The sequence below is a fragment of the Cryptomeria japonica genome, chromosome 4, assembly GCF_030272615.1.
Source record: "Cryptomeria japonica chromosome 4, Sugi_1.0, whole genome shotgun sequence".
Classification (NCBI taxonomy): domain Eukaryota; kingdom Viridiplantae; phylum Streptophyta; class Pinopsida; order Cupressales; family Cupressaceae; genus Cryptomeria; species Cryptomeria japonica.
The window spans coordinates 212512480-212527663 of NC_081408.1; the positions used below are offsets into that span (position 1 = coordinate 212512480).

The following is a 15184-nucleotide window of genomic DNA, read 5'->3' on the forward strand; positions in this document are numbered from 1 at the left end:
TATGAATTTAACATTCACTCTTTAATTATTGAGCCAAGTGATCATTTCCTCCTTATATCATCAATCCTATCCCTTTATAACTACTTTAAACTAATTATATTTAGTTGTATACATTCGGTTAAATTAACTTTAACTAAGAAAAAACGTATTTTCCTTTACTATCCTATAATGTACAATTATTCAAATTATTGATACAAAATAAATATTTCTAGATGTTACATTAGTAACAAAGCTTATTAAGATACACGTGATTTATATTTTTATGTATGTAATGAAACAATGTATCAAAGTACACGTCACACATATTCAAGCCGGTCAATCACTTCATTCAAAAGTAGTAATAGTGCACACATTACTATCTTGCTCTATTAGGGATTAGGCTTTCACCTTATAATATTTGCATTATTTCAAATCTTGAGAAAGTGTTCTATCTTAGTCTTTATTTACAACAATTTGATTTCTTTTAATCCTATTTGTTGATAAATTATTTAAGAAAGTTCAAAGAACTTTTACTAATTAATCATTACCTTAGAACAAAGATTCTTGAATTTTTATATTGCTTGGCTAACTAGATTTTAACTATTACTTTTTTTTTTCTTAACTAAATTTTAGTTAATAATAGTTTTAACTTTTCATAAATACTTACAGATATTATTACTAATTTTATATGTAAAAAAGAGATTTTTGTATGGGTTTGCATAGGATTTCAAGCCTTATCCATTGTCTTGGGTCATAGGGTTTTCTCACGAAGTTCATGTTTGATAAAAAAACTATAAGAAGCACTCTAGGAATCCCTTATTCATTTTAAATTTATATTTGGCTCTTAAAAATGAGACTTCTACTTAAAGCATATTGGTTGATTGAGGGTAGAGAGTTCCCTAAAAAAGTAATGGCTAAAAATTACCTAAGCTGATGGATCATCTACCATTCTTTTGGACAATTAGCCTAGTTAGTTCTTCCTCAGACTTGTTAGTGAGTTGTTACTAGCTTGTTGTTGTGTTGTTGATTTTATGTTGTTTGATCTTTGATATTATTCAATGTCAATATATTAATTTTTTTTTTTAATATATCTTTTTCATCTTTATACAGGAATGAAGCCCTTTCAAAATCCTTCTTTTTGATTCATAGATCTAATAAAAAATAGATATCCATAATAATTTTTTTTATAAATTTGAAGTATAAATCAAAAAAAAAGAAATTCCTTTTTAATCCATTAATATATCTTTTTCATTTTTATACAAGAATGAAGCCCTTTCAAAATCCTTCTTTCTGATTCATAAATCTAATAAAAATTAATTATCTATATTAATTTCTTTTATAAATTTGAAGTATAAATGAAAGAAAAAGAAATTCCTTCTTAACCCATTTGAAGTGGTAAAGCATATGTAGCTAAGAAATAAATAAAATAAAATAACTGAAGATGAGACTTCTAATGTGTCTTCAAACAGACTAGTCTCTACTCCAACACATTCTGTTACCTGTGATTTAGTTTGCTAATCATAGCTATAAAGGATTTGAATTGTAAACACATACTTCGAATTTATATGATGGAAGAAATGCACGCCGATCTTCTACAGGCAACATGCCGTTACCCAGCCGACTCTAAATATCGTTGAGCTGATCACGAATTATTAAAAATACAGTAGATAGGTCGACATTAGTAGACGTTATATAATATCTGTCCCTTTCACACGACATTATTCAATTACACAAACTGTGCCTAAAGATGTGTTACACAACTAATTACAATTGAGCCACAACCGGTCAAAAGATTATTGTAACATCTTACTACCTAGGGCTGGGCATGTCACCAATATTAGAAAAGGCCATGGTATTTGAAGCAGAATCGCTTTTTTCACCAGATGCAAGTGTCACAGCTTCTTCCAATTCTTTCACCACTGCACTCATTTTGGGTCTGTTTGTTGACTCCTTTTCCACGCACTGGTATGCTATGTCTGCAACTTTCCAAGCTGATTCTACGTTATATCGGCTACCCAATGAGGAATCCATAAGCTCTGCTAGTTTGCCACATGAAAGCAGATTGTGTGCCTGATGCAATGATTTTTTCGAAATGTTATTAATGAACATACGAAAAAAATGATTGCAAACATTGAATTAAGCTTCAATTAGATGGATTACCGATTGTACAGTTCCGTCCTTGGGTGATACTCCAGAAATAATCTCCAATAAAACCACTCCAAAACTGTAGACATCGGTCTTCTCATTTAATGATGATGTTGCGAAGTATCTGCATTAATTTCAACATTTTAATCTACTAGTTTATCGTTCCCTAGGTTTTTAATTAAGTGAAAACTGCATTCTCAGAGTACTTAAACTAGGGATATTTAAGAGAAAAGAAATGCTATAGTGTTATGTGAAATACTCAGGATCAAGATAACCCATGCTCCCTTTCACTTCGGTTATTGTATAACCTTTGGAACTCTCTACCAGTTTTGATATGCCAAAGTCAGCTACCTTTGCAGACATTCTGTTATCCAGCAGTATATTACTACACTTTATATCTCTGTGTATGATTGGAGGATAGCAACCCTGATGCAGGTAGAGCAAACCTGCAAAACGAGTGTAAAATGTTTGAGATATGATCAACCATGTTTCACTATTCTACAAAAACAAATATATACAAGTCAACTGCTGTTGCCATAAGCAACATACCATCCGCGGTTTGTTGAGCAATTGTCAGTCTCGTATTCCAATCAAGCGGTTTTACCAATCTGGCGACGCCTGCAAATGAAAAAAACATCTAGTATACGCCTTTTTCTTTGGTATGTAAAGTTGATTAAGCTCAAGATTTAATACATGCACACACCATATAGATGATCAGTCAGTGTTCCACCCGGCATGTATTCATAGACCAATGCCATTATGGATTGTCTGCAATACCCAATAAGATTTACAAGATTCTTATGATATATTCTTGAAAGTACGGTTACCTGAAAAAACAGAAAACACATGTTACTGGAGAATTTGGGGATGAGAGGATAATAATTGAGAAATTTATGTAAAAATCTCTCATAGACGATTTCTTGAATCTGTGGTAGAGTACCGACCTCATTCTGGAACTCTTGCTGGCCTTGAGTAGAATTACTCCCAAGTATTTTGACCGCAACCTCATATCCTGAAAGTCTGCCATAAAATACAGATCCAAAGCTTCCCTTACCAATGAGTGTGGAATAGTTAGCGGTAGAAGTTTTAATATCTTCCTCTGTGTATTCAATAGCCAGCCTGTGATAATCATTTTGAATATTTTCATCTGACAAGGAAAAATAAAGAAAATATGCTCTTAGGGTGCCGAGCAGAGGGAAAAAGCTTTCCTATTTAAAAGTAGAAACACTAAATAATTATAAAAAAATAGTGGACCTGTTTTTCAGGTACAAGAGATTGGAGAAACACCTGCAGATATGTGTTGTTGAGATGAAATTGGAACATCTGTGGTCAGAAGATGTTCCAATGGGTGTTTGTGCCTCCGCAACAAAATACCAGAAAAGATGACTAAAACCAACACTACCGAACACCCAATTGAAAGTCCGATCACCCAACCATTAATTTTGCGGCTGCCTTCTGGAATAGCATTTTGAGGATCAACACTGCATGTTAAAGGACGCAATAATTATGTCTGCGAGATAACACAGTTCGGTTTCCTTGTGGACCTTAACAAAATTTTCGGTGTTCTTGAGCTATTGCTGTGTTCGAATGTGATTGGTTGTATAGATAGAACAGATAAACATACAAGTGCATAAAACGCTCATAAAAAAATTATAGAAAGAGAAAAGAAAATCGGCGTACCGAAGGTCTAAGCTCGATCTCAGTAATCTTTTTGAGACGGTCCCCTCCAATTTATTGTCCTGTAGAAATCTTTTCAACGAAAAAACACAAGCTCAATAAAAACAGCCTTTTTAAAAAGTGCAAGTCATCGTGTGATGTTGGGAACGAAGGCAGACAAGTTATATAATAAATGGTTATAATTGAATAAAATTAGATAAACATACAGTTGAGTTAACATTTGAAGCTTCTCCAGTGATTCTGGAATTTCTCCGGTAAGTTGGTTGTTTTGCAGTTGCCTTTGTAAGGCGAACAAAACTTGTAAGATCACCAAAGATAAAGAAAAAACTAGCCTTTTCTTTCATATAAGGTAAATCAGATGGTAGGAAGTCAGAGATGCCTTACAGTTTTGTAAGATTCTTCAATAATCTGAGGTCCGGAATATGGCCGGACAAATTATTATTTCCTAGCAGCTTTAACCGAAAGCTTAGAGTTAGTAACAGTGTGTTAAGAAATCTAATTTCTATCGAAAGCTATTATAGCCTTCTCACTGTAAAAGTGAGTTAGTACAAGGTTATGTAAACTCTTACCAACTGTGTTAATGCTGTTAAGTCAGCTATATTTGTAGGTATGATGCCCTCGAGACGCATTCTTGTTAGATTTCTGCAAAACACAATAAAAATTGGAATCATACATATTAACTATGCGTAAGATATATGATCCATTGAATTGTTATGCTGTATAGATATTGGCAAAGGAAGTTTACATGATAATGACTCGCGGAGGATCGTCTTGGCTGCAGGTTATCCCTGTTGATGAATATTCAGATGGCAAACATGGATCTCCTCTTGTCCAATCGTCTGGAACATTTATCGTCTCTGCTATTTTTCTGATAGCAACCACTACGCTCACACAATTCGTGCAAACATTAAATGCATACAGTACACAAAAATACAGAGCTTTTTCTAACATAACCATGGAATACAGAAAGTTACCATCTCCGAAGTATGTGGTTGTGTGTACGTCCAATGTCCTAAACATTTCTGCTCCATTTATGAATGGTCCTACCTCCGATATAGTACTGGGTTGTAAAATAATGTTTATAGGATCGGAAGTGTTAAGTTGTAAATCTTTATTTGCTTGCCAGCACTGCAAAAATTTAAGCTCTATATAATCTGATATTTGGTTTTCGTTAATGAAGGCAGCAAATCTCTGTGTGGCGTTTGTCATGTTGATGTTGCAGAAATAAAGTGCAAAAGAGTAAACTCCTGGTTCAGAGATATCATCAAATATGTCTGAAAGAGTTATATTCGTGACTCCTTCCGTCCCAATGGCAGTCCTCAGTACGTTCAGGGGTGGTTTATTTACTAACTCCCTTCCTAACGATTTTGTCTGATCGTCATTAGCGGTAATATTGACTGTGCTGTTCAGTGCTACTGACGATGACCAGAGGCGGTCAAATGGATCGTCCGGGTACCTGCCAAATGCCATCACAGCTCAACTTTGAATTAGACGAGTTCTGATATGAGTACTTTTCAATCTGAAATTTAACACATGCGAAAATGAGAAAATAAATGTTTGGGTATGACAACAATTGCTGGATTGACGTCTAATGCACCAAAATTTCAGATTAAGTTGAAATTTCATTCATGGAAACACTTACTGTAGTGAGTCAGAATATGCACCGAAATTTATGCTACCTACTACATCTAAGGCATTCTTTTGGAAATCCGTTGAATTATACATAGAAGATTCGAGTGGCCGCAGTTCAATGCTTGAAATGAAAACATAATGATTTCGTTCTGTTTGAGAATTGCGCGCAAGGCATAAACTCAGACTATCACTTTTGGCGGCCAAGATGATAATGTCACATCGGAAAGTCGTATTGTCTAAACCAGATAGGTCGACTTTAGACCACTTGATTCCCTCGATAACTATGTCAAAGAATCTTGCCAAAGGAACGGTGTAATCTGGACCAAAAGATGCTCTAACTAGGTAATTTAGACCGGGCTTGACAGGGAACAGGTAGCAATATTTCTTCACAGTCAGATTCGGAAAATAGGCTAATGTCCAGAACTGCAAGTACATGGTTTCTGATGTACGCGTCGTCGAAGTGTTGCGAGAATTAATGAAAGGGGAATCGGAAATCCACAGTAGGCCATTATCATCTGTTACGTTATCGATGGCGCCACAGTTGATGTTAAGGAACCCTGAACCTGAACAAAAAACACAAGGCGTAATTAAAATTGGAAGATCGAAATACGGTGAAAAGAAAAGGGAGATTACCATCTGGATTTGAGAGTGTGAAACTGAACAATCCAGTGAAAATTGTGAAGAGCAACAAGCACATACTTGTCAACCCCATGCCTGACATCTTTCGGACCTGTGAAGATTGGACAAACAAAATCCATCAAAAAAGCACAAGCAGAGAAGGGAATGCAAGGTGTATAAGATAACTCCAAAAGAATCTTAATTGGAAGTCCAACCTGCTGGTTTGCGACGTGCCACTGCAGCCCTGCTAAGTTCTGCTTTCCATATAGATAGAGTTGCGTCTATATAAGGTAAGTTTTCAACCCAGGGGTAGGGTTAATATCCGTGAATTGGGGTAAAAAAGCTAGAGAGATTCTTAATCAAACAATATATGTCATCATAATACCGGCCTAAAATTTTAGTGATGACACGACCTATCCATTTTTAATTAAATAAAAAAACTCAACGATTTTTTCCTCTGATTAGTCAATCGTGATTTCCTACGTTTCCGAAAGACTGTTTCCGCGGAAACTTGCACTCCACACCGAAGGGAAGAGTAAATAGTTTTTTTTTTTCGGTTCATTTGTATCCTATAGTTTCCTTCAATTTTTTTTTTTAGTCATTGTTATTAGGTTCTATGTAGATTTAATTTTTGATTTTTAAAAAAACTGATTTGTTGAGGACAGTGACTAATTTTAATTTATAATGTCCTTATGGTTCCTTATATGGATATGCTTGGAAGTAAATATTTCCTTTGAAATTAATTCATCTACTACATAAGGATATTACATAAGGACGATGATTAATTTTAATTTATATATATTTTATATTATGTCATAATAATTTGCTTTGAAGTAAATGTTTGAATTTATTTATGATATAAAAAAAATGTTTTAGAAACAACAAAATAATTTTGGACATGAACAGGAGGCACTGGAGGCAAATGTGGTCAAGGGACAACAACTTTAATGGACAAAATTTGATCAAAGGAACAAAGGGCCAAGTACAAAAAAATCATAGGGCTTCCCAGTTCATCAATCAAGAACAAAAATTTCCAGCATTTATCATTGATCCGAATAGAATCCCGTTGGGAAGGAAAAGTAGGGTTGGGCAACATTACAACATAAACTTTGCGGTTCCATCTCATCCCAACAACAAGGGGAGAGTAGCTTCCTTTCCAAAGAAAATATTTTGAAAGAAGCTGATTTCAAAAGGTCTATGAAGAAACCTTTAAATAGAAAGGGCGATGGGTGAAGAAACATGCCCATAAAAAAGACATAGTGTAGAGTTCTAAAAGGAGAAGTTTGCAGAAGAAGGAAGGGTTCAAGTCAATCAAGAGTGTGGGGAAGAGTGCGGGAAAGAATCTATTTGTATTACCTCTTAACAATTTCAAGCTCAAAATGGAATGCCTAAAGGATAAAGCATTATTGGTGAAATGGTGTGGTATGGGAGGATGCGAAAAATAAACTATCAAATAGTGGGAGAGCTCTTATTTGGGTAAGGTTAGCATTAGACCATTGTAGAAAGCTTTCTTCTTAATAGAGTGCATTTCTTTGAATTTAAAAATGGAAATTATGTAGGGGTTCCTTTATTTTTCAAGGGATCAAGCTTTCAGAGATTAAATTGGACTCCCCATTTTAATCCTAATAAATATTGTTTTGAGAAAACACCCATGTGGGTTAGTCTAATAGGGATCCTGATTGAATTTTGGGGGTTGAAACCTTAATCAACATAGGAGATGCTCTCCAATCCTTTCTAAGAGTAGAAGAGAATTTTATCAATGAAAAATTAGGGGACAACACAAATCTATATGTGGTAATTTATATAGAGATGAGGATTTATAAGGAGTTGGAAATGGTCATAGATCATGGAAAATGGTGTCAAGTTGTTAAGAAGTTAGAGGATAGAATACCAAGGCTTTGTCTTTCAAGAGAAAAGTTGAAGGCTTGTAGTTTAGGGGTTGGTTTAGGAGCTGAAGGGGGAGTATTATCGAAGGGGATAGTAGATATGGAAAACCAAAAGAAAAATGTAGAGGAGATATAACCCCATGTAAATGATGCAGTGACAATAAGAAAGTGTAATGTCCTAAAATTGCACCCCTTGCAATTTTTGACTGCATTTGGGTCTTTGCCTTAGTGTTTGCGCCCCTCAGCTTGATCGGAGACCTGAATATGCTCATACAAGTCAAAATCTACATTTTGCTCAGTTATGCACTTAGGGGCCACCTTGATCCTACCCCAAAATAGGGCATGACCAGAGCATGGCACCCCAGGATCCCTTAATTGGGGCCTATCTTGATCCCCTCCCATGGACCTAACTCAAATTTTAAGCGGGAAAATCCCCCTATGTCGGGTCAAGTCAGAAAATCAGTAAATTAATTCTACTAGCAAGTATATAAGAGGGATTTCCCCTCTCATTTGGCATTATAATAATATCATGAAATTCAATCAATCATTATACCATTCAAGAAAAATTGAGCATTTTTCAGTCTTCCTTCAAGCTTTGGAGTAGCGATAGAGTCAATATTTCAAGCATTGAAGAGGAGATCATCACTCTATTTCATGAAATCATAATTCCATGTGGAGGAAAGAAAAACTTCACAAGGAGGTACAAGCATTTAATTTTCAAGCACTTCAACATCCCTCAAAGAGGAGGATTTCTACTTTCAGTCTTTACGTTTACATTATTTTAACCACTTGGTTAATTCCAAAACTGGGGTTTGACCTGAAGGCAAACCCCTATTCCCAACACATTTACCTTTCTTTCTGTGTGCAGGAAATATGTGTGCATTTGTACTTCTGGAGTTAAGCTTTATTCGCGAAGACGAGAAAACCCTTTTCAACACGCAGAAAGTTTAGAGGACCAAGTGGAGGGCGCCCCTATCTGGACTCATGATCGCTAAAACTTTTTCCCAATTTCGCAGAGCAACTTCGAATCATCCAAAATTCTCAGATTCAAGTGCACGAATGAATCTTGAACCTGTAGCTCACTATTTTTGCATACTTTATCTTCATTTTTAGCACTTTGTCTTAATTCAATCAAACAACTTACAAAAGAGGGTCAATTATATTCCAATCACAACCAATCTACTTAGTATTCAATCCTTGTATCCTTTGGGATTGGATCTAGTAGATTAATCCCCCTCTTTGAATGCAAAGTTTCCCCAAGTGAAAATTGAGCTTAGCGAATTTCCACCCTTCCAAGCAGAGAGCTGACCAAGCCTCCAATTTCTCACTTTACATTTTGGTGAACCTAACTCCTTACATCCTTAATTCTGATTTTTGTTTTCAGATATGAGTGTATGCAATTTAAAATTCAAATTTTCAATTACAAGTTTAATTTCCTTGCAATTTAAAAAAAAATTAGAGGTTGAATTCACAAAAACCCTAATTTTTAGATTCAAAATTGAGCTTGTCATTTGTCTAGATTGGATTGATTGTTTCAGATATGAGAACTTTTCAATTTTGCAACTCAAGTTTTCATTTACATTTTCAATTTCAACATATATTACCTTACGTTGCAATCGCTCAACATATACAACCCTAATGTTTATTGGGTATTTACAATTAACTAACCCTGATCTTTATGTGGGATGTCGTTTATTCCCTTGTCATAATAGAGGATATTATCTCTGTAATTAATTAAAATTGATGCAAATTTATGTTTATTAATTAATCTGCTGTAATTTTTGTTGCTCTATCTCTCATCTATTTTTTTAACAATAAGGAGCATGGAATGAATCCACATCATTCATACTCCAATCGTTTTGTGGTGAGGTGAGGGTTAAATTTTACAATGTATCATATTTTACTGCTCAATTTTTATATATTTTGGCAATTAAATAAAAGGTGATATTTCGAGAAGATGTAGGAATGGGATCCAAACCCTTGACTTTCGCGATTAAAATAACAATTGCCTTGTGGGATCCAAGTCGAACCCACAAGTCGAAGAATAGTCCGAAAGATCTGCACCTCGTCTTTCAGTCAATCTTTCTTTTATTTTTTTCAGTCAATCTTAATTTCATGTTTTTCCAAAAGACTCTTGACTTCAAGGGAACTTGTACTCCACGCCAAAGGAAAATGTGTCCATAGTTCTTGTGGAAAAGAAACATTTATTGCCTTTGCTATTTTTCTGATAGCAACCACTATACTCACACAATTCATGAAATATAGAGTATTTTGGAACATAGTCATGGAATACAGTAAGTTACCATCTGTGGAGTCTGTGGTTGTTGGTACATCCAATTTCCTATAAAATTCAACTGCATTTATGAATGGTCCCATTCTCTGATATATTACTAGGTTGTAAAATTATTTTTATAGGATCAGAACTATCAAGCTGTAAATCTTTATTTGCTTGCCAGTATTGCAAAAATTTAAGCTCTATGAAATCTGATATTTGGTTTTCATTAATGAAGGCAACAAACCTGTTTCTCAGGTTTGTCTTGTTGATGTTGCAGAAATAAAGAGCAAAAGAATAAATTCCTGGGTAAGAGAAATCTGTTGGAATTTAATCTCAATTACCAATATACTATCCACTCTTTTGTTCTTTCCAGCTTTCTTCAACAATCTTTCCTTTTTATCTCTAATGGTTTGTTTGCACGAATTGACTTTCCAGCTGGAAATGATTCTCTATGTTGTTTACCCAAAATACATCCTTCACATATTCTATCCGATTTTTCTATTAGCGGCAACCCCATCACCATTTTCTTCTTGTGCAATAAGTTTAAGTTTCCAAAGTTTAGATGCCCAAATCTTAGGTGCCATAACCAATTTTCATCTTTAATTTCAACTTGATAAACTACTTGGGGGACTGCTGCAACTTTTCCTTCATGCACTCGTGGATTCATTGTGTTATTTTCTTGAGAAAACTCTACTTTTAAATCTGGTTTTATCCTTAGGGGAAGAATTCTATTGCTTGTCATTTGGACTTTTGCTATGAGCTGATTACTTGGAAATTTGTCTAAAATTGTGCATTCTTTGTTCTTGAAATAGATTCTATACCCTTTTTGAATGAGCTGCCCTATACTCATTAAGTTATGTTTCAGTCCAGGAACAAAATAGACATCTGAAATATACTTTTTCTCCCCCATTTTGGTTAGAATGTTGACACTACTTTTACCCATAACTGAATCTTTGTTGTCATTTCCCAATGTTGCATCTGATTTTACACTCTCATCCAAACTAGAAAACATTTCCAAATTTCCAGTCATGTGATTGCTACAACTCGAGTCTAAAAACCATATAACTTTCTCACTTTCTCGTGCAACATTACAAGCTATGAACATGCTGTCCTGAGTTTGATTTTCCTTGGTAAAATTTGCACTTTGTTGTCTAGAATCATATTGCTTCTTTCTACATTCATTTATGTAATGCCCAAATTTCTTGCAATAATGACATTGGACTGAGGATTTGTCATACCTTTGGCTTTGGGGCTGATTTTGAGTTGATGTTTGATAGTTGCCTCTTCCACTTGAGCTTGATGGGCTGCTACCTCTTCCACTTGAGTTTGATGGGCTGCCTCTTCCACCTCTATATGAATTTCTTCCTGGACCTCTGAAATTTGTTCTTCCAACTCTTTATTTTCCTTTTTTACTTTGTTCAATTCCTTTTCAAGCTCATAATTCTCATCCAAGAGTTTGCATTTTTCAGTTTGCCTCTCTTTTATGATTGCTATCATTTCTGATTTGGATTTCTTCATTTCCATTAATTCTTTATTTAAAACATCTATTTCATTTATTAAATTTCCAATTTCTTTTTTCACCTTCTTTCCTATCTTTCCCATTGACACAAAGGATTTTAACTTACCTTGTTTGATTAGCTTCTATGATTTGGGTAGTACTCTTACCTTCACTCTTCCCTTCACTTTTCTTTGTCACTAGATCTTTGTCAATTGTAACTCAAACACCTTGAACAACTTCTTAACATATGCAATCTATTAGAAATAGACAACATCTTGTTTTCTTTAAACATGACATAATCTGACTTTTTACAGCCTTCTACTTCTTAGCATTCTTCACCTTGTAATCTCAGATACTTTCATCCAATTTTTATTTTTTTAATATCCTTAATGAAAAAAAGATAATTTAAATCAACAAACAAGGATCACATTTGACTGGGTGAATATCTGAGACAACTTACACACTACCACTTGTACAAAGGCCACTGATCTCTTTATACTCTTTACACTGTCACGACTTTTCAATTATTAGTATCTCTCGAACAGCTTCAGCCTCAACTACAATCTCTCCTTCACTTTGTAATCCTTTGACGTCTTCAGCAAACCCTTGATTGGCTACGATCTTTGGCAGCTTCAAAATCTGCAATCCTTGAAAGTGTCTTTTACTTTGATAAGTCCCTACGAGCCTTTCACAAACCAACAATTTCCATCATCCTTGTAGTAGCCCCAAACTGAACAACAACAAATTTTCATAGATCTAATAGAACACAATACAAAATGCATTATAGAAATCTAATAATTAGTTGGAGTGGAAAATCAAGCAGCAAGACACCTTCTAATTTGTCTGCCTCTCTAGGATCATTTCCCATAAGCTCTGATACCACTGATGGAAAGAGAGGTAGAGGATATAGAAACAAAACAAATTATAAATAAACTATAATAGAGACAAGACAGAAAAATGAGCTTTATAGCTATGAACACTTCATATATATTCATACATAAAAGATATACAATCTGATTTAAAACAGAGATGCTGCTCTTTCCAATCTAATGCATCAAAACAACTCCCCAGTTCTGAATTTCTATTACTGTAGCCACATCATCTACTTTGTATTTTTCATGCTCTATTTTTGTGTTTTGTTTTGTTCTACTACCTCCACCGTATAATCAATTCTGTAATATGAAGCCTCCGTATCAACATTAATATTTGTCAGGAGCTTCTATCTTATCAACTTTATTACACAACCACCTACAAGATATTTTCAATGTATGCGTTCAATATACAAATTTCTGGAAGTTTCTAGCTACCTCCTGCCCATTCTAGAAACATCTAAGACCTCCATTAAAAGAGGCATTTTGTAATCATTTTGTGGAATGAATGGATGAATGAAAATATGGTTTGATAATTAAAGATTTGTCTTCCTTATGTGCTGCTCTGTTTTCTCCATACTCTATTTTGTGTTCTGTTTTGTTTCATTTCCAATAAAATCCACAAATATGCATGACATAGTCAAATTGGCCACTTTTTCTATTGCAATGGTTGTCCTTAATACGTTAGAAGGTAGTTTATTCGCTAACTCCCTTCCTAAATATTTTGTTTGATGGTCCTCAGTGGTAATATTCACTGCGTTGTTAGGTGTTACTGACCAATGCCATTTGCGGTCAACTAGATCATCTGGGTACCTGTCAATTGCCATCACATGTCGACTTACATGGTTACCATTCACTCTTTGAAATTCAACTGGAGCTAATGATAACAATTGATAGATTGACATCCGAAGAACCAAAATTTCTTAGATAAAAGTCAGTTCTTTCATTCATAACAACACTTACTCGAACCTAGAAGATGCACCAAAATTTATGCGATCTAAATGATCTAAGGCTTTCTTCTGGAAATCGGTTGAACTGTACATAGAAGATTCAAGTGGCCACAAATCAACGCTTGAAATGAAAAGGTATCTCTGTGTTTGTGTTTAAGCATTACGCGCTAGGCATAAACTCAAACTATTGCTTCTAGCGGCTAAGAGGATCTCGTGATATATGTAACTCTCATTGTCTACACCAGTTATGTTGACAGTCGTCCACTTAATTTCCTCTATAAATAAATCAAATAATCTTGCAAAAGGAACTCCGTAATCAGGAGAGAAAGATGCTCTTACTAGGTAATTTAGACGGGGTTTCACAGAGAACAAGTAGCAATATTTCTTTACTGACAAACTCAGAAAATAGTCAAGTGTCCAGAATTGCATGTGAAGAATTTTTGATGAACGCTTCGTTGAAATGTTATGAGTTTGAATGAAATGGGAACCAGAAATCCAGAGTAGGCCATTCCGGTCTGTTACGTTATCAATGGCGCCACAGTTGATGTTAAGGAAGACTGAACAAAAACAACAAGATCACATTATTAAAAGTGCAAGATGGAAATGAGATGAGAAGAAATAAGATGTTACCATCTGGAACCGAGTGTGCGAAACTGAATAATCCAGTGAAAGTTATGAAGAACAACAAGAACACACTTGTCAACTCCATGACTGACATCTCTTGGACCTGCGAAGATTGGATAAACAAATTCCATTAAAGCATAAGCATAAAAGGGGATTCCAAATTAATAATGTAATAGTACAAGAACATGTCTGACCAAAATAATATTACTATTCTGGAAAAGAATCCTCAAGACAACTCCAACTTGCTTCTTTGCGAGGTGCCACTACAGGCCTGCTATGTTCTGCTTTCCATATTGAGAGAGTGGTCATGTATATATAGATTACATTTTCAACCCAAGGGTAGACTTAATATCTCCGAATTGCATTAAAAGAGATACATAATCTTAATGAACAAGAGATGTAGTCATAGCACGTGGTTAAATTTTTTGTGTTCATATGATTAGAAATTGTTGAGTTTTTTTAGTTCAAAAAGTGTGGAATGTGGAAGCTTCTTGTAAGGAAAAATAAACAAGTGCATAAATTATAAAGAAGAACAATAGCACATAACACTCAAATTTACGTGGAAAAACTTGGTAAAAATATTTAGTAAAAAATCATGGGTAAATTGTCTTTTGTATTGGTTCTCAAGAATTATAGAGTTACAACAATCTCTAAAACTGTACATGAAAACATGACTTCGAGCAACCTAAAAAAATCTAGTTGCAAAGTCCTATTTGAAGACAACTTACTAAATACAATAAGTGTGACTCGCACAACTATGTATGTAAAACACATGTTGAAATTACTATTTATAGTACACGTGGTTAAATTTTTTGTGTTCATATGATTAGAAATTGTTGAGTTTTTTGTAGTTCAAAAAGTGTGGAATGTGGAAGCTTCTTGTAAGGAAAAATAAACAAGTGCATAAATTATAAAGAACAATAGTACATAACACTCAAATTTACGTGGAAAAACTTGGTAAAAATATATAGTAAAAAACCATGGGTAAATTGTCTTTTGTATTGGTTCTCAAAAATTATAGAGTTACAACA

At 34.5% G+C, this 15184-nt stretch overlaps 2 protein-coding genes across 4 annotated transcripts; both read right to left on the bottom strand.

Annotated features, from left to right (window-relative positions):
- Positions 1-1460: 1460 nt before the first annotated feature.
- On the bottom strand, positions 1461-6295 carry LOC131061183 (probable LRR receptor-like serine/threonine-protein kinase At1g67720). Of its 3 annotated transcripts, none has more exons than XM_057994714.2 (16): positions 6267-6295; positions 6067-6163; positions 5444-5996; positions 4776-5257; positions 4547-4682; positions 4371-4443; positions 4186-4253; positions 4008-4079; positions 3805-3873; positions 3412-3605; positions 3069-3271; positions 2828-2951; positions 2674-2742; positions 2384-2570; positions 2140-2248; positions 1461-2049 (listed from the first exon to the last, which is right to left on the bottom strand). In XM_057994714.2, exons 2-16 carry the CDS (start codon positions 6152-6154, stop codon positions 1789-1791), a joined length of 2688 nt encoding a protein of 895 aa, XP_057850697.2. In that variant the 5' UTR covers positions 6155-6163; positions 6267-6295; the 3' UTR covers positions 1461-1788. The 3 variants fall into 3 exon arrangements, 2 of the variants coding, with proteins under 2 accessions (XP_057850697.2, XP_059075714.1); XM_059219731.1 differs by having other exon boundaries at positions 6133-6163; positions 6267-6292; XR_009372286.1 differs by having other exon boundaries at positions 1911-2049; positions 2476-2570; positions 6267-6289.
- A 4296-nt stretch (positions 6296-10591) lies between these two features.
- Positions 10592-11317, bottom strand: LOC131875027 (uncharacterized). Its single transcript, XM_059219030.1, has one exon. It carries the CDS (start codon positions 11315-11317, stop codon positions 10592-10594), a length of 726 nt encoding a protein of 241 aa, XP_059075013.1.
- Positions 11318-15184: the final 3867 nt, after the last annotated feature.

Coding starts and splice junctions, on each gene's coding strand:
- LOC131061183 (XM_057994714.2), bottom strand. CDS start 6,154: ATGTCAGGCATGGGGTTGACAAGTATGTGCTTGTTGCTCTTCACAATT. Junction 3,272..3,411: donor TCAACAACACATATCTGCAG/GTGTTTCTCCAA, acceptor TTTCCTTGTCAG/ATGAAAATATTCAAAATGAT. Junction 2,952..3,068: donor AGCAAGAGTTCCAGAATGAG/GTCGGTACTCTA, acceptor CTGTTTTTTCAG/GTAACCGTACTTTCAAGAAT.
- LOC131875027 (XM_059219030.1), bottom strand. CDS start 11,317: ATGTTCATAGCTTGTAATGTTGCACGAGAAAGTGAGAAAGTTATATGG.